General features: G+C 44.4%; 1 protein-coding gene across 2 annotated transcripts in view; it reads left to right on the forward strand.

Moving 5' to 3' along the window:
* Positions 1–20,372, forward strand: part of malt3 (MALT paracaspase 3) — a 138,135-nt gene that overhangs the window by 56,488 nt on the left and 61,275 nt on the right. For both annotated transcript variants that reach the window (XM_063070871.1, XM_063070872.1), the window contains exons 5-7: positions 2,088–2,223; positions 10,707–10,885; positions 14,354–14,453. In XM_063070871.1, coding sequence (XP_062926941.1) covers positions 2,088–2,223; positions 10,707–10,885; positions 14,354–14,453 — 415 coding nt within the window. The remainder of the gene's footprint in view (positions 1–2,087; positions 2,224–10,706; positions 10,886–14,353; positions 14,454–20,372) is intronic.

Genomic DNA, 20,372 nt, shown 5'->3' on the forward strand with positions numbered 1-20,372 from the left:
TCTAAATTCTTGAATCTGGACTCTCATCCGACATGACTATTGAAATAAGTTCCTGCAAGGATTGTGCTTAAAGCCATATTTGCCCCACAAACATTAAAAAGGTTGTATCCATGGGAACAAATGATTGGCCAACCTACCTGTGCGTACTTAAAAATTTACCCAGTAATTCATCTGCTTGGCCATTGAGTGCGATTGACATCAGATGAAAATGTTGAGCTTTGTAACTTTTCAATCTGCTTCTTAAGTATATGACAGGATTTGCAGACTACTTTCTGTAGAGACCCTGTTTCTTAGAAACCTCATTTGCTGAGGTGAAGAATTGATTATTTCTGAGCCGTGTGAAAACCAGTGTGTTAGAATAGTCTCTGTTCAGGTCAGTAATATATCATGGGCATACTTTCAACAAGACATTCCTCTGGAAGACCGAATCCTTTTTTAGCAGAGTGATCTTTCTACTAACTTTTGACTTTTGGCTGCTATGTGGTTTTCAATAGGATGAAAACGTAATCAAGCTGTTTCTTCAGCTGCCAAGACCCCAACTCGCGAAATTTCGCCAAATCATCATCACCTATGCTCTTCTCCGCTCCTCATCCATTCTCTTTAAGGAAAGGGTCTTGCCCCCCTTCCCTTCCAGTCCTGAAGAAGGATCTTGACCAAAGATGTCAACTGTTTATTCGTTTCCATTAATGCTGCCTGAACTGCTGAGCTCCAAAAGCATTTTATGTGTGTGTCTCTTTAAAACTAATCAGTTCGATCAAGTCTTGGTCAACTTTCCTAATATGTCCAGCTCTGTATTTGTTTGATAATCACAGTCCTATAAAGAGCTTTGGGTCAAATTTACTCATATAAGTAGGATGTTGCTATAAAAAAAACTTGCTATTTCTGATAATACCCAACTAAAAAGTAGCAGTGCAACTTGTGAAATTCTGAACTAATTGGAAGACCTTTGTTCATTTTGGCTTTGAAAGCAAGAAGACATTCTTGCAGAATGCTGAGGGTTAAGGGAAGTGTACAGCTACGAGGATAGGGGGTTCATGAAGAATAGTAATGACACATGATGTGAACTATCACATCCTGCTAGTGAAAAGTCATATAAAGAGCAAGAAATTCAAAGGGCCGTTCAGAGCTCAGAACTCTATTGTGACTTAAAATATTATTTATTTATTTAGATACAGCACAGAACAGGCCCTTTGAGCCACCCAGCAAACCCCTGATATAACCCTAGCCTAATCACTGGACAGTTTACAATGATCAATGAGCTACGGACCAGTACACCTTTGGACTGACTGTGGGAGGAAACCGGAGCACCTGGAGGACAACCACGTGGTCACGTAGTGGCAGGAATTGAACCTAGGTTGCCCGTACTGTAAAACATGCACTACACTACGCTACTGTACCACCCTATTGCTTTTAAAGGAAAGCAATGTTGTCACTTAAGTGTGCATCATCAATAAAATTATTAAGAAATGCTTTTGTTGGTAGATAACATTACTGATACAGTCAATATTTGTCATCATCCCTAATTTTTCATTGATCTAAATACCTTGCCCAAGCATTACTATGTACAATTAAAAGTGAGCTACATTTTCAGTTGAAACTCGCAGATAGGTCGGACTGAGGACAGGTTGCTGTACTTTCTTCAAGGAAGGAAGTGAGCTAGGTGGGTTTATTATAATCGATTCGTTCCACAATCACCGATACTGAATGATCTTGCTTTTGATTTACGTGATTGTATTTAAATTGCCAGGTCTCTTGTCCCAAGCTCAATCAATAGAAACTTAAGGACAATTCTATTGCAGTCTGTTGCAGGAGTGATTTGTTTCAAGGACACTCCTTTAGCAATGCAGATTTGTTCCAGAGTACACAAGAAAGTGATTGAGTTTGCTAGTGGTATCGCTTAGCCAATGCCCATGTCGGTGCTCATGTCTAAATATGAAGTGTAAAACACAACAGTTGATGTAGATATTTTGGACCTTTTCAGATACAGTACGTTTGTTTGGCTTGTTGATACCCCTGTGACACGACAATTGTGCCAGTCGTTGGTATTTGAAGGTCCTACTATGAGGTTCTTTCTCTATTGGTTACAGATCGTTGGGGCAACACAGTCGGTACTTCTGGTTGACTCTGTGAAGACTGGGATTTATGTGTGCCGAGTGAATGATGAACAGAACCGATGTGTTTTCAGCAACTGGGCAAAGGTCAAGGTTCATTTTATCAAATCTGGTAAAAGCTCCTTTTATAATTGGTTCACATAAGCATTAGTGTGTGGTTTATAAATGGGGAGGTGTTGGTCAATAAGACAATTTACAGAATGCTTAATTCTGCAGTACGGTGAGTAGGGCTTGGCTTGGAGTAGTGTCAATATTGTTTCCTCTGTCTTTTTAACAGTACCTTATCCCTAAATGATCTGGCACCTCATCCTGTATGGTGTTCTACAGTCATTGCTCATAACTCGGTGCTTTATTCATAGTCGTGGAGGTAAACAGCACTGACATATCTATTACTAATCCCATTTTCCTGCCTTTGGCCCATATCCCTCTACCCTTTCCTATCCATGTACCGGCCCAAAAGACTTTGAACGATTGTAATTGTATTTGCCTCTACCACTTTCTCTGGCAATCATTTCATATACCCATCGCCCTGTGTGTGTGGGAAAAACTAGTCCCAGGGATCCCTTCATCTTTTCCCCTCTCACCTTATATCTATGCCAGCTAATTTTAGGCTCCCCTCTCTGGGAAAAAGACAGAGACTGATGTCTATGTCAATCATGATTTTCTAAACCAATATAAAGTCACCCACCCATCAGACTGTTTCATTCCAGGCAAAACAGTCCCAGCCTATTTAATCACTCCTTATAATTCAAGCCCTCTTGTTCTGGCAGCATTTCTATGAATTTTTCTGCACCCTCTCTCGCTTGATCGCGTCTTCCCTACAGCACGGCAATCAGAACTGCACGCAATACTCCAAGTGTTCCAGCTTTGACGTTGACACTGCTGTATCACACATCCATCCAGCCAGCCATTACCCTGCCCAATCTTGAAAGAGTCTGTGGTTCTCACATTGGCCTCATTAGCCACCTCAGACCTCAAAGAACCAGAGTGGTTCTATGAGCCAACTGGGCCGTGCCACTTTCTTGTAGCTATCATTGGGCAAGAGGTACAGAAACCTGGAGCTCCACACCACCAAGTTCAAGAACAGCTACTTGCCTTCAATCATTTGCTTCCTGAACCTACGTGCACAACCCTAATTACAACCTCAAAATAGCAACACTACTGCCACTTTGCATTACAACGGGTACTTTTTTAGTTGTAATTGTGTTTTTCCTTGTAAAAATCACGTATAGTTTACATTTTTCTTGTGATTTTTGTGTATCTGGTACCATGTGCCTTTGATGTTGCTGCTAGTAGGTTTTGCATTGTGTCTGTGTATGCACTTATGCATATGACAGTGAACTCAGCTTGGATTTTGACTTTGGATGCAAGTCATGCAAGGTCCCAAGGGAATGACTAAAAAGAAGAGCTGACAGACATGCGAGCGGAAGCGAGAAGGACATTCAGAAGCAACATGCGCCACTCGAATGCCATTTCAGGACTTGGTACATTCATTCCAAATTTAGCCTAGTGGTGTCAGGCCTCTACCTGAGCAGCGAGGATTCTGGGAAATAACAAGGTTTCCTTCAGCTAAATGCTGCTTTCCCTCAGCCCTCAGCCCTCACCCTAACTACCTGTGTGTCTTCCTCAATCAATTTTTAACATATCTATCTAATGGAAGTAAAACAGGCCTAAAGATAAAAACAATAGACTGTGAAACATCATATGGGAGGCTGCCAGAACACTCTGTTCCTCAGCACTGTTTTCTGTATACTCTGCTGCACCATCTCACAGTTCTGAGGCTGATGAGCGATGCAGGGAGGGAGCTGTAGGCCCCCCTCAGCAGAGCAGATGGCTCCTGGCACTGACGTACATCTACTATTTGTGATTCCAATCTCATCAACATCATCAGGTGCCATGCCCAGTTTAAGCTTTGACTGCCATGGCCCGCACACTCCTGTTTCGGGTCAAGTGGATCAATTCATTGGTATTCGTTTCCAGTTCTCTGGCTGCTGTCTCCATCATCATTTGTCTTTGTCTTCCTCTTGCTTTCTTCCCTTCAATCTTTCCCATAATTACCATGCACTACAACCAGAAACAGGCCCTTCCTGCAATCCAGTCCATGCTGTCCACTCTGCCTAGTCCCATCGATCTGTACCCAGACAATATTCTGCCAAATCCCTCTCCATCATATACCTATCCAAACATCACTTAAAGAAGTGGCGGGGGGGGGGCGGTGGCGTGGGGAGCTGCTGGAACTGTAAGATTGAAAATATTGTAGATCTGGAAATGTGAAATAAAACGGAATGTTTGAAATACTCAGCAGAACAGGTAGTGTTCACGGAGGGTGGAATAAAAACAGAGATAACGCTACAGGTTGATGGCGTAACATCAGAATTTGTCAGCACTGCAAACCACCAGGACTGGTGATCTGACATTGTTAAAATTTATGGATGCAATGTTGGGCTTTTCCCAACCAACACCTGAACTCTTGCTCTCTTCCCAAAAGCAGAGGAATCCTTTCTGTGTTTCTCCCATCCCCCTATTTCACAGTTTTTAAACTATTTGGTCAGATTTGAGCTCTCCACTTCAAGAAAAGTAAAACCAAGTCTGAGCGAAATTTTCTAAAAGAAGCATGCTGTCTCAGTTTCACCATGCTTGTAAATTATTTTGAACCTCAACCAGAACCGTACTAACATTTTTACATTCGAACGAGAACTGATTACCAGTACCAAAGTTCAATGTGAGTTCAATCTGGGTTCTCTACCTTTCAATTCTATTCCATTAAAAATAAAATTCAGTGCTTGGCTTTTATTTTGCTTTGAATTCTGCTTTGAATTCATTACGGTTCCAGTCCAGATGAAGGGTCTCAAATGGTTCAATTTAATGTCATAGAATGTATACAGTATACAACCTGAAATTCTTACTCTTCACAGACATCCAGAAAACAGGAAACACCCCAAAGAATGAATGACAGAAAACATTAGAACCCCAAAGCCCCCCTTCCCCTCCTATGCACAGGCAGCAGCTTTTGCATCAACCCTCCCCCTCCCCTTCCCCCACTTGCTCCAGCAAAACCATCAAACCCCCTCCCACCACCCACCTTGCAAGCAATAGCAAAGCCCCCAAAGAGACAATGACCCATGAAAAAGTACTGTCCATCCCAACACTTCGACATCTCAGACAGGCTCTCTCTCTCACTAGTGGGGGAGGAGAGAGAGAGCGCTCCTGCAACAGCAAGAGGGGAGACCAGCAGCTCGCAGTTTTGATGTTAGAATCTACCAAGTCCCCCAACTCGAGGACCAACATAGTCTCGATCATCATCGAGAAAGCGATCGCGCAAGTGCAGGGGCCTTCTTTCGACAGCAGCGCACACTGCACGCTTTAGTTGGCGACATCAGAGAGGAACCAGGTCGTCCACGCCCGGGGCCACACCTCAAAGGCGCGTGTCTTCCAGGCCGCAAGTAAAGGTATTGACACACCAGGCTGTACGCGAGTCTGAGAATGAAAACCCAGTGCCTGTGGAAAACAGTAGTTTGAGCTGCATCTGTATATCATGGACTCTGACAGGACCCCAGCCATCATGAAAAGAGAAGAGGAAGCTGTTTCACGGATGAACTGGAAGAAGTCGTCCAGGTTTTCAGAAACCTCTGGTGCCATCTTTAGCTCCTCCCTCTTAACCTGAAACCTCAAGGTGGCACTGGGTAGTGACCTCTGTTGAGGTCATGGCTCCATTTTAGCTGCTTTTCATTATTTTTTGGGCTTGGGGGAATGGTTTTGAGGACGGGGGGAGTTAGTGGTCAGTATTTTAAGCACAGGGATGTGGGGAATTAGAATCTTAAGTCTCCACTCCACATTCAAAGGACAGCAATGCAGACGTGAGACATCCGTGGATGGGGCTGGGATGTTGGGCCGAGAGAAGGTCAGTGGCTCCGCCAGGGTCAGCGAGTTGTTGTCAACGGTTTCTGGAGTTGGAGTTATGTTGGGCAGGAGGAGAGAGGTTCAGTGCCCCCCCACCCCACCGTGTTCGCCGATCAGTGAGATCAGAGTTCGGAATCTAGTGTTCAGGGTCCCTTCATGGTCAGGCTGGTGTTCAAGGTCTGGTGTAAAGTAATTGATAAGTTCTGTGATTGACGCTGAGGATTAAGGTCTGAGGGTCGAATCGGAAGTCCATGAGTCAAGGCCCACTGGCCAGAGCTCCAGGTCTGCAAGTCCACGGGGGTAGTTGAATGTTCAATGTGTGCGTGTTAAAGTCCAAGTCCGAGTCCGCTGGAGGCTGGTGGTGACAGGACCATGTGTACGTGCGGGAGGGAGGGAGGAATGCGGCTTGCTCTGCCCTTGTTTGTAGCGTTCTGTTTCCTTGTGCTGTGTGTGGTTCTGCCCAGCTTTGCGGGCACGCTATGCGCCAGAATGTGCAGCAACACTTGTGGGCTGCTCCCGAGCACACCCTCAGTTGTGCTGGTTGTTAGCAGAAAGGACACATTTCACCGTATGTTTCGATGTACACGTGACAAATAAACTTGAATCTTGAACGTATTTCCCTCAGATGTTGCCTGACTCACTGAGTTCCTCAATACCAGCATCTGCAGTCGCTGGTATCTCTGGCTTTCATTTGTCTCGTCCTGCAGAACTATTCTTGTGATTTGTGAATGTGTGCCTCTAGAGCCTTTCCCTGCTCTTGAAGCATAGACTGGCCTATCTGTGCCTTCTACTAAACTCTGCCACACCACACATAAGATATCTGTTACAAACTGGTTGTGCAGGATCATTGATTCCTTGTCATCTGTTCTGGTAGCTTTTATAGATACATGCTTCGCAAGATGTTATATTCCCTGTGTATAATATTGCTATTATAAAAATGGGTCAGCAGGGTCAAAGCAACACTTTACAGTACAGGCAACCCAGGTTCCATTCCTGTCAGTGCCTGGGAAGAGTTTGTACGTTCACCCCATGACCATGTGGGTTTCCTCCTGGTGCTCCAGTTTCGTCCCACCATCCAAAGACGTAGATTAGTTCATCATTGTAAATTGTCCCATAATTAGGCTAGGATTAAATCGGGATTGCTGGGTGGTTCAGATCGAAGGACTGGAACGGCCTATTTCGCATGGTATCTCAATATGCAGTGTAAATAAAACAGAAAATCATGGAATAACGGTGGAAATCCATTTGAAAATGAATGTCAAATGATAGGTTGACTTATTAGGTATGTGCACTCTTTATTCCGATGTCACAATAGTGTAAATAGATTTAAAACAAGTTAGTACTTCATAGGTCATCATCCTGAATCAGTAAGTGCTCTTCGTTATCTGTTCTCTTGTCTGTGTCTGTTGACATCTCGCTCCCCACCCATCGCTTACACGTGCTGTGGAGGATTTTCTTATACTTTACAGGTGGGGTACAACTTTTACAATGTTTCCTTATTGTTGTATATAGACACAGAGAATGGGCATACAAACCAGAAACTGTACTGCAAATGGCTAGTGTCATTGCAGCATCGAGACACACCAATTTTGGATCAAAGAACTGAAAGCAGGAAGAAGGCCTGCTGATCACATGCGTTTGCGTTGTTAATTCATCTGCCAGTGACAGCTTCTGAACTCTGGTTTCCTTTCCCTTCACCACCTCCTTTAGCAGCTGTTTGCTCAAAAACATCAGACATTCTATATTTTAAAGAAATAAAAACACAGCAATGACATGCTGCTAAAATGTTCCAAGAAATCAAAGCCATTATGAGCTATAAAACATCAATATCAAGTGTGTTGTAAAATATTTTAATTTATTCCTCTGTTTACAATTTTGATTTTGGATTAACAGACAGAAATCTGTGGCAGTATCTGGTTCAATTATGTCATTCTTTCATGTTTACATGCAGCTAGAAGGCAATATATAATAAACCTCCACGCCCAATAGCAATTGCAAAATTCCACATAGTACATCCTTCAGCTATATCTGAATGGTGGGTAGGTCGCATCCAGAATTTCCAGTTAGCGGATGACTTCCTCCCACACCACTCTGACGTAGTTGGGAATCGCGTACGAGGCAAGTTATAGCAGTAGTTTGCCATTGCCTTTTGCCGGGTGAGTTTTTTTTCCACAGAGATCACCAGCTCTTAGCCCAGCACGGTTGACAGGCGTGCAGGGGAGCCGGCTGGCTTTGAACACGGGACCTCCCGCCCTGCAGTCCTGTGCTGATGCCACTACGCCACCAGCCGGTTCCATCAGTATCAGTCAGTAATTAGCCCTCCAGACATTGGATCCGATCAGCTATGGGTACAAGACTTGTGGCTTTGTTGTTGCAATGGAGAACCCGGGCAGTCAGTGAATCCAGGCATTCACTGATTATGTAGGATCTCCTTCTCTCCAGGTGGGTTTAAATTGCTGAGAAGCGTGACTACAGAGCCTCACAAACACGAGAAGATCTGTAGATGCTGGAAATCCACAGCAACAAAATGGTGGAGGAACTCAGTAGACCAGGCAACATCTATGGTAAAGAGTAAACAGTCAACGTTTTGGGTCGAGACCCTTCATCAGGACTGGAAAGGAAGGGGAGAAGTCTGAGTAAGGAGGTTGGGGGAGGGGAGGAAGAAGTGCAAGGTGGCAGGTGATAGGTGAAACCAGGAGAGGGGGAGGGGTGTGAAATAAATTTGGAAGTTGATTGGTGAAAGGAATAAAGGGCTGGAGAAGGGGGAATCTGATGGGAAAGGACAGGAGACCATGGAAGAAAGGGAAGTGGGAAGAGCACCAGAGAAAGGTGATAGGCAGGTAAGGAGATAAGATGAGGGAGGGAAACAGAACTGGGGAATGGTGGAGGGAAGTTCGAGAAATCGATGTTCATACCATCAGGTCCTCAAGAACCTCATGTAATTTTTTTTTCATATAAAGTACTTGGAATACTTCATATGAAAAAGTACCTAAATAGTGATTTGTACAAATTTAACAACTGACAAATTTGACAATATTACTTTGCTAATATGTGCATCACCAAGATTGATAAGTGCTTGCCACTCTCGAGATCACCAATTAATTACTACAAGAAAAGCAAAACCCTCATTAATTAAGGCTTGCATTTCTGTTCAGCTAACAGTCCAGCCGTAGAGATACGATCTTTGTTTTAATGGTAAATATGGAATGTATTAACACCTACACTAAATTAGATTAGATTAGATTAGATTCAACTTTATTGTCATTGCGCCGAGTACAGATACAAAGCTAATGAAATGCATTTAGCATCTGACCAGAAATGCAAAGAATAGTGTTGTTTACAAAATAACTGCGAATAAAAAAAGTGCTACAGCCCACAAATATTTTTGCATACCACACTGAGATGCAGTTGGTGAGTATGCTCTCAAAGGTACAGCGGTAAAAGTCCGTCAGTATCCTGGGACAGAGGTGATCTTTCTTAATGCTCCACAGGAAATAAAGGCGCTGTTGCACCTTTTTGATCAGGATGGAGGAGTTCAGGGACCAGGTGAGATCCTCGGAAATGTGGACACCAAGGAATTTGAAGCTTGATACACACTCCACTACAGTTCAGTTGATGTAGATGGGGACGTGAGTGTGACTCCTGGCATGCCTGAAGTCCTCAATGATCTCCTTGGTCTTCTGGGTGTTAAGGGCCAGATTGTTGTTGGCACGCCACGCAGCCGGGTGCTGGACCTCATCCCTGTTGGCTGTCTCGTCATCCCCTCTGATCAGACCAACCACCGTGGTGTCGTCTGCGAAATTGATTATCGAGTTAGTACCATGTTCAGGAACACAGTCATAGGTGAAAAAGGAGTACAGAAGAGGGCTCAGCACAGAGCCTTGAGGCACGCCGGTGTTCAGGGTGAGAGTGGAGGAGGAGAGGTTGTCTAACTTAACTGATTGGGGTCTGTTAGTCAGAAAGTCCAAGGTCCAATTGCAGAGGGATACGCTGATACCAAGCTGGCGAAGTTTGGTGATCAGCTTGGAGGGGATCACAGTATTGAATGCCAAACTAAAGTCAATAAACAGCATTCTGACGTAAGAGTTGGGGCTGTCCAGGTGGGGCAGGGCAGAGTGAAGTGCCGTGGAGATGGTGTCCTCTGTTGACCTGTTGGTGCGATAGGCAAATTGATGGGGGTGCAGGGTAGAGGGCAGACAGGATTTCAGATGTGATAGAACCAGGATTTCAGATGTGAAATGAACAATGTGGTAATGTATGCACTCTGAAATCAATGGAACAGAGGACATTTACCCTCTGAACTCCTCAAAAAGAAGGAGATAAGTATCTAGCCCTCAGTATTCAAGGTGTATTTTATTTTATGGCCAAAATATCTTATTCTATTTTGCATTCAACTGCCATTTTGCTAACTCAAATAACTTGCCCCATTTCTTCAATGTCTCTTCTTTTCTACTTGGTATAATTAGCAAGCTTTATCACCCTGCACAAGTGTCTTTAGGTTAAGACATTAAAGCATGCTACCTCAGGGTATGGTTGAGGCAAGTAACAAGCAAGTGTTGAAGGGGGAAGCCAGTATGCTTCAAATGGCATGATAACATTTTATTGTCTTGCAACTTGATCCTGTGCCAATGCAGTACTATGTGTGCTTTACAGATACTGTATTGTACTTTGACATATTCTGTTGCGCATTCGTAGCAGGGTTATCTCGAAACTGGCAGGGCGAGCTAGTGATTGGCGTGCAGCCTGAGCCCTTGAGAGTAAAACTTGGACAGAGAGCATCCTTGATGTGTGTTGCATTTGGAATTCCTGCTCCCAAATACCAGTGGTACAAAAATGGAATACAGTTACCTCATCAATCCAAAGAGGAGTTGACGGTAAGTTGACCTCAATAAATTACCACCTTTTCATACCATCAAGGGGACAGAACAAAGTGTTTAGTCTGAAAGCAGCTCCACTAAAGACGGCCATGAGCATGGTGGTTCTAGAGCAGGGGCTCCCAAACTTTTTTTGTAATGCCATGGACCCCTCCAGTAACTGAGTTGTCTGTGGACTCCAGGTTGGGAACCCCTGTTCTTGAGGGAACCTGCTTGTGGGTCAGCTTACCCCTGACTTCTGCACCTGTGTATTGGAAAATAGGAGTCAGAGCTGAGCTGGAAGTTGGATGCAGGACGCACATACTGGGCTGAACCACTTTAGTGAGAGACCCTCTCATTTTTATAACAGCCGTTAAGTAGTGTGGCCCCATTCATTTGAATGAGGTCCTTCGCCTTAAAAATGATTATTGCAGTTGAGCATTTTATTGTCCTTTATTTCATATTAATCTTTTAGTTTATTGTTGGGACTTTAAGTAGTTCTTGGTTTTGTTTCATGTAAGCATATTTGAATATTCTTTCAACATCTGATAGTAGGGACAGTCTGCAGGTCATCGTGACATGCTGGGGACATGGCCTCAGGATCTCACCTGCAGTCTAGGGCAACAAAAGTTTTCTGGACTGACTTAATGGCTCAAGCAGCATCTGTGAGAAGGAAGGAATTGTCGATGTTTTCAGTCAAAAGGGTTTCAGCCTGAAACGTTGGCAATTCCTTTTCCTTGCACAGATGCTGCTCAACGCACTGAGTTCTTCCAGTAGATTAATTTGTTACTCCAGATTCCAACATCTGTAGCCTCTGTGTCTCCAACTGTGATACCTGTGAACCAGGTACCCCCCCCCCCGTGATACCTGTGAACCAGGTACCCCCCCGTGATACCTGTGAACCGGGTACCCCCCTGTGATACCTGTGAACCGGGTACCCCCCTGTGATACCTGTGAACCGGGTACCCCCCCGTGATACCTGTGAACCAGGTACTCCCCCGTGATACCTGTGAACCAGGTACTCCCTGTGAACCAGGTATTCCGCCGTGATACCTGTGAACCAGGTACTCCCCCGTGATACCTGTGAACCAGGTACTCCCTGTGAACCAGGTATTCCCCCGTGATACCTGTGAACCAGGTACTCCCTGTGAACCAGGTACCCCCCCCCGTGATACCTGTGAACCAGGTACCCCCCCGTGATACCTGTGAACCAGGTACCCCCCTGTGATACCTGTGAACCAGGTACCCCCCGTGATACCTGTGAACCAGGCACTCCCCTGTGATCCTGTGAACCAGGTACCCCCCGTGATACCTGTGAACCAGGTACCCCCCTGTGATACCTGTGAACCAGGTACCCCCCCCTGTGATACCTGTGAACCAGGTACTCCCCTGTGATACCTGTGAACCAGGTACTCCCCTGTGATACCTGTGAACCAGGTACCCCCCTGTGATACCTGTGAACCAGGTACCCCCCTGTGATACCTGTGAACCAGGTACCCCCCGTGATACCTGTGAACCAGGCACTCCCCTGTGATCCTGTGAACCAGGTACCCCCCTGTGATACCTGTGACCAGGTACCCCCCTGTGATGCCTGTGAACCAGGTACCCCCCCTGTGATACCTGTGAACCAGGTACCCCCCTGTGATACCTGTGAACCAGGTACCCCCCTGTGATACCTGTGAACCAGGCACTCCCCTGTGATCCTGTGAACCAGGTACCCCCCCGTGATACCTGTGAACCAGGTACCCCCCTGTGATACCTGTGAACCAGGTACCCCCCCCTGTGATACCTGTGAACCAGGTACTCCCCTGTGATACCTGTGAACCAGGTACCCCCCTGTGATACCTGTGAACCAGGTACCCCCCTGTGATACCTGTGAACCAGGTACCCCCCTGTGATACCTGTGAACCAGGTACTCCCTGTGAACCAGGTATTCCCCCGTGATACCTGTGAACCAGGTACTCCCTGTGAACCAGGTACCCCCCCCCCGTGATACCTGTGAACCAGGTACCCCCCTGTGATACCTGTGAACCAGGTACCCCCCGTGATACCTGTGAACCAGGCACTCCCCTGTGATCCTGTGAACCAGGTACCCCCCGTGATACCTGTGAACCAGGTACCCCCCTGTGATACCTGTGAACCAGGTACCCCCCCCCCTGTGATACCTGTGAACCAGGTACTCCCCTGTGATACCTGTGAACCAGGTACCCCCCTGTGATACCTGTGAACCAGGTACCCCCCTGTGATACCTGTGAACCAGGTACCCCCCTGTGATACCTGTGAACCAGGTACCCCCCGTGATACCTGTGAACCAGGCACTCCCCTGTGATCCTGTGAACCAGGTACCCCCCGTGATACCTGTGAACCAGGTACCCCCCTGTGATACCTGTGACCAGGTACCCCCCTGTGATACCTGTGACCAGGTACCCCCCTGTGATGCCTGTGAACCAGGTACCCCCCCTGTGATACCTGTGAACCAGGTACCCCCCTGTGATACCTGTGAACCAGGTACCCCCCTGTGATACCTGTGAACCAGGCACTCCCCTGTGATCCTGTGAACCAGGTACCCCCCCGTGATGCCTGTGAACTGGGTACCCCCCCGTGATGCCTGTGAACCGGGTACCCCCCCGTGATGCCTGTGAACCGGGTACCCCCCCGTGATACCTGTGAACCGGGTACTCCCCTGTGATACCTATGAACCAGATACTACTTATGGTCCACTCCATTTAGTGGGAGGACTAGTGAGTATGGAGGTTCAGATTGGTAATCTCTCTTGTTTGAATCGGGGAGTGATTGGATCCAGTGAAAACTAGCACATCGATTTGTGATTTGAACTTGCAACCTATTGGCTTTGTGGTGTATCCAATGTTTAATTAAACAGGATGTAACAATGAGTATTCTAAAACATAAAGTGTAGCGCTGTCAGATGCCTGTAGATTAGGGGTTCCCAACCTGGGTCCACAGACCCCTTGCTTCATGGTATTGATCCATGGCATAAACAAGGTTGGGAACCCTGCTGTAGATGAAGGACTATGAAGAAAACAAACAATATGCAGTAATCCTTTGGAATGGAACGGAATGCATAGTGGAGATGTGAAATTATTCAGTTTCTTTTATGGATGAGAGTCAGCATGGAAATATCAGAACTAAGGTTTTTGTCAGAAAGAGCAATTAATACAATTCAAGCTGGATAGATTGAACTAAAAGATCAGCCAAGAAAAGGTTTAAAGAGATAAATGACTGTCTCATTATGTTCCTACAAGTTTAGTATGTTCTGTACTGATGAACTATTATTTTAATAATTGCCTTCTGATTATTAGAAATACAAAGATGTGACATTTCAGCCAACTCATTTTGCTTTTACATGACGATAATACAAAGATTGTGATTTTGAGAAATGGCTGTCACGGCAAATTACTGGATCTTTGTGATCAGACAGATGTTGTTCTCCTCTGGCAAGATTAGAAAATATTTTCTCTCTCTACTCAGATAGCTGCGGCTGAGATGAAACATTGTGGGTCTTACCTGTGTGCAGTCACCAATAACCGAGGACAGGAATGCTGGAGTTCTGCAGCTGACATAAGCGTAGGTAAATACCAGCACTGCGCTGTCGTTAATATCGCACTGAATTAGATTAATTATATAAAATTAATTCTATAAATACAGAAGCGGGTCATTCAGTTTGCATTACTGTTGTTCATCCTCAGGCCATCCTGTCCTGTTCTCCCTTGTGTTTTTATCAAGCTGTACCCAAAACTACACCCTTAATTACCTCCTATCTTTTGAAACTGGCTGCTTTGTACATTCAGATGCAAGATCTGTTTTAGTATAATGTGCCAGTATCTTGGTTTTACATACCAACGATCAAAGGTGATGCTTTCTGAATTTCATTGTGTTCCTTCGAAACACTCTGCTGGCCATTAACCACATGTACCAAGAATATTCCGCCATGACTCAGCTGATTATCCTCATAATATTGTGTAGATGGAAGCTATTGTTATGAAGTTAAGCAGGTAATTATGAACATTTTACAGAGTTAAGGACATGCATAACTAGTAACTGTTTTATTCCTGAATATCTGTTCCTGGAGAAAAAATATTTCTTTTAATAATACAGAATAGGAGAATGTCACCACCAATACCTCAATGCTATTCTGTCTAAACTTCTACTTTATCTGGTTGATGGGGAGAACAGGAACCTCACCTCTTTTGTCCAGGAGTAAGACTGGTTGCGACAGCAAAGGGCTTTGTACCAGCGATCCAGGTGGAATTCAATCCAAAAGTCAAATGTTGGCAGCAGGGTGTTGGTAATCAACTTCCGTAATAGAAAATGAACACTTTGCAGTGAAGGTCCTGACAAAGGTATCATCTTTTACCTGGCGGGTGGGTGTGGGGGGTGAGGAAAACAGTTGCTACATCATTATCAAGGCACTATTTTGAAACGAGCAGTGAAAGTTCTCTCTACCCTTCAACTACTATTGTGCAAAAAAGTTATTTGACTATTATTGTCCCATTACCTGCTGCACTTCCCACATTGCAAAATGTGTGTACCTATATATCTGACATAACAGAAAGTGACAAAGGAATATAAATCATTCTTCTTTCCATCAACTCATTTGGTTAAAATAGTGGAATTATCTAGACAACAGTATGAAGCTTTCGGAAACCATTAACACAGTAGTCCCCAACCACTGGTCTGCAAAGCATGTGCTACTGGGCCGCAAGGAAACGATACGAGTCAGCTGCACCTTTCCTCATTCCCTGTCACGCACTGTTGAACTTGAACATAGGGTTGCCAACTGTCCCGTATTTGCCGGGACATCCCGTATATTGGGCTAATTTGGTTTGTCCCGTATTTCCCCCGCTAAGGTAGAGTGTTCCTGTGAAACCTTTCGTGCTGAAATGGCGTGAAGTGAAAAAACAATTACCATTAATTTATATGGGAAAAATTTTTGAGCGTTCCCAGACCCAAAAAATAACCTACCAAATCATACCAAATAACACATAAAACCGAAAATAAATAACACTAACATATAGTGAAAGCAGGAATGATATGATAAATACACAGCCTGTATAAAGTAGAAATAATGTATGTACAGTATAGTCGGGAAGATAAAGGCAAAACCGATTTGTGGACAAAAAAAAATCAGCACATACACGCAAGGCCTCATGGTCATGGTGGTCTTTCCAGGGGTAAAGTGTCCCAGGATTTGACTGCTACTTTTGTTCCTTATTTGGGAGTGAGAAAGTTGGCAACCCTAACTGTAAAAGACATGTTGAGGTGAGTTTAACCCTACTTGAACACCCCCCTCCCCCAGTCGGCCAGTCCACAAGAATATTGTCAATATTAAACCGATCCACGGTGCAAAAAAAAGTTGGGGACCACTGCATTAAAGTGTCATGACATGGGCAGTCATGGCTTTCCATCTGTCTACTGAGCGAGGACCCATTGCCTGTGGTGAATATCCCCTTCATGCTGCTCTGTCTATGACCATGATTGTCCTCGGCAAACTTACCCATAGAAGTGGTGTGCCATTGCCTTTTTTCTGGGTAGTGTCTTTACAAGACGGGTGACCCCAACCATTATCAAAACTCTTCAGAGGTTGTCTGCCTGGTGTTGGTGGTCGCATAACCAGGATTTGTGAAATCCACCACCTGCTCTCATGGCTTCATGTGATTCTGATCGGGGCGGGGGGTCGCGGGGGTTAAGCAGGTGCCACACCTTGCCCAAGGGTGACCTGCAGGCTAGTGGAGGGAAGGAGCATCTTACACCTCTTTTGCTGGAGGTGTATCTCCACACTGACACCCTATATTTAGTACAAGTACATCACAGATCCTGTACAATTTAGACCAAAACAAAGGCAGGGTGTAAGATACTTGTAAACCTGGCTTTTCCACAATGGAGGCTGGAGGTTATCTACGAGGGGTGATTGATAAGTTCATGGCCTAAGGTGGAAGGAGTCAATTCTAGAAAACCTAGCACATTCATTTTTCAACATAGTCCCCTCCTACATTTGCACACTTAGTCCAGCGGTTGTGGAGCATACGGGTCCATTCTTTGTAGAAGTCGGCGCCTTGGACCTCCAGGAAGTGGTCCACAGCAGGGGTGATCGATAAGTTTGTGGCCTAGGGTAGAAGGAGATGAGTTATTAACTTCAAACTTTCTGCATAATCACTCAAAGAGTTGAACTGCACGTGCATGTAATGAGAGCCATATAACTCATCACCTTCTACCTTGGGCCACGAACTTATCAATCACCCCTCGTGTAATCCACCAAATAATAATGATAATTCAGGAGGTAGCATCAAACAGAAAATTATGATGTCTGTAACAAGGGTTCTATGGGAAAAATGAGGGACTTTAGTCTTCACATGAACTGGCCAAAATAGTTCAGCAGACTACTTTAGTGGTTAAATTCCTGGAGTACATATGGTACTGTACAGTAGTCTTAGGCACATCAATATAGCTAGGGTGCCTAAGACTTTTGCACAGTACTGTATTGTCAACGTGGAGTGAAGAGCAAGTTTGTAAATCTGACAGGAGCAAAGGATGTGGAAATGGTGAGAGCGGAGCATCGTGAGAGGGGTGTGGGTCAGGTGGCAGACAACGAATGCCAGGGGCAGGAGTGGTGCAGTTGCAGGCACAGCCAGCACTGGCACACCAAGCAAGGTCGTTTGATTCCAAACAATTGGTTTATTGATCATTGCAGAATGTGTCTCTGGTGCTTCCTGCTCCCTTCCCTCTCCCTGCCCTTTTTCCCAACCACGATTCTCTCCCTGCCCCCTTCCCACTCTCAGTCTACAACAGAGACCCATATCAGAATCAGGTTTATCATCACTCAACGTCATGAAATTTGTTGGGTTTTTTTGTGGCAGCAGTACAATACATAAAAGTACTAAATTACTGTAGAAAAGTCTTAGATACCCTAGCTACTGTATATATGTGCCTAAGACTTTTGCACGGTACTGTAAGAAATAGTTTACTTAATCCACTATTTTGAGGATGCAGCCAGGAGAGTGCCTACCACACATTGGCTACAGCACAATGTGAAGAGGCAAGTTAATGCATTTCTTGTGCAGGATTAATCCAAAGCTAGATTCCTAATTTAAACAAGCAAAACTATTAAGATATGAATGAGTTAACTCTGAATGATTGGGGAACTTCACTGAAGTGCCCGAAGTAAGACAGGCAAACATCCATGGAATCAGTACTGGAACTCCAACAGCAGTTAATTCCAATGTAGAGCAGAAACTCAATAGGAAAAGTGACCCAATCATGATTTACCAAAGAAGCAATAAGAAAGGTATTAAATCTGAAAGGGAAAAATAAAAATTCCAGAAAAAAATTCTGAGGATCAGCACAGAAAAAGACAGGACATTGATTAAGAGAGGGTTAAAACAAGTATGAGTGTAAACTTGCAAGGTGCATGAAGGCAGATTAAAAGCTGCTGTAAGTACATAAGAAAAATATTAATGAAGGTATATATAGTTACCTTACAATCAGAAATGGGGGAAATTATAATAAGGTATGAAGAAATGGTAAAATTATTAAACAAACATTGAAGAACGTGAAAGAGCCGGGAGACTAATGAGAGAGGAGAACTAAAAGAATTATTATACAACATAGTCTTGGAGAAATTTATTCCACTGAAAGCTGATATATCCCCTGAGCCTGCTAGTCTGCATGCCAAAGTGCTGGAAGAGGTAACCATGCAAAAAAATGGATATATCGGTTGTCATATAAAATTCTGTAGTTTATAGAACAAATTATGGGATAGGCCAATGGTGCACCTTTTGGAGCTGCTGTCTCTCAGCTTTAGTGTCCCAGGATCATTGTTAATTTTTTTCATCTTTTACACGATTTATGTATTTCATAACATCATAATTTTTATTTTTTGCACTCTGGTTGCCACAAAACAACAAATTTCATGACACATGCCCATGATAGTAAATTTGATTCTAATTCTGACTGGGCCTACTTTCACCAGAATTTGGAAGAATGAGAGGGAATCTCATTCTGGTAGACGTAGACTTTTTGAAAGGGACAGTTTCCCTGGCTAGAGGATCTAGATTAAGAGTTTCAGTGTCAGGACACTGGGTAAGATGTTTAGGACTGAGATAAGGAGAAATCCTCTGAGTGAAGAGATAGTGAACCTGTGGATTTCTTAACCACAGAAGGCAGTAGAAACCAAGTTGTGAATATTTTTAAGAAGATGGATTCCTAAGCACGGGGGGTGGGGGCGGTGAGAGTGCAGAAATATAATTTTGAGACGGTGCGTCTCCCATATTGGTATTGAAAGAGCCACAAACCTGTTCCTGCACCTAGTTTCTACGTTCCTAATGTCCTTGCTAAAAAAGCATGAGCTGGACTTTATCTGAAAGTCTTGTACATTACTGGAGTACGAGTTCATTCTTACTGGCACTAAAGCCTAGAAATTAGACCTATTTACACCCAAATCTTGTGTGTAACTTGCAAATAAAGATGTTGTTGATGTGATTAGCCTATTTTGATAGGGAATCTAATCATAGGCAAAGTGCACTGGTCATTTCTGGGTTCAGCTAAACCTAACAAGCTCCCTGGCATTATTCACACATGCAATGAGGTCAACTTGCACCCCAGCAGTTTGGCCTCCCCAACAGAAAATGGGACAATGAAGTGCAACTCATGATTGGTGTTTTTAACTCACAATAAAACAAGAGGGAAAATCCAACACTAAGCTGTTAACTGTACATGAATTACAGACTTTGATATTTTGCTCTCTGATCATACGTTCCTCTTTGCTACACTGTCAGTGGTGTGTCAGAGTGCTTATTGGAACTCCTCACTACAGGCATATGTAGCGCGATCTCTGTGTGAATGATAAACCAGGCTTCATGGTAATTTGGGGAATATTGCATGCACAAGGTCTATTACTGTCTTAACTTACTGAATGCTATAGAGCAGTGGCCCCCAACCTCCGGGCCACGGACGATACCGGGCCGCGAAGCATGCAGGGGTGCAGCGGTAGCCGGAGTGCACCCAGCATATCTTTAAGAAAAGAGCTGAAATAAACAAACTAATTAATTAAGTGCCGCCTGGCACGTAACTGTTGGCCCAGATCAGAGGCGATTGCTGATTTCATTTGCTCTACACGATGTTCACTCCTCTTTCCAGGGCATTGGAATCTTTAGCTGTTCCATTGTTTGGTCAATTTAAACGCCAGCCCAGACAGGCTGAAAAGACAGGGCTGTCAGGATGGAGGTGACATGTTGAATCTACACAAACTTGTAATAAAGTATAGGCGCTGCCGTGCTTTCTTTGTAATGACAGTTACGTGCTGGTCCCAGGACAGATCCTTCGACACTTTTCAGAGAGAGAAATGTCGATCCTTAATGCCCATGCATTTTAAGTTATTGACCCTCTCCACCTCAGTTCCTCTAATGAAGACTGGCTTCTGGGCAGCACCTAATTAATTAGCTTGTTTATTTCGGCTTTTTTCTTAAAGATGTGCTGGGTGTGCTCTGGCTAC

This window comes from Mobula hypostoma, chromosome 18 (genome assembly GCF_963921235.1).
Source record: "Mobula hypostoma chromosome 18, sMobHyp1.1, whole genome shotgun sequence".
Lineage (NCBI taxonomy): Eukaryota > Metazoa > Chordata > Chondrichthyes > Myliobatiformes > Myliobatidae > Mobula > Mobula hypostoma.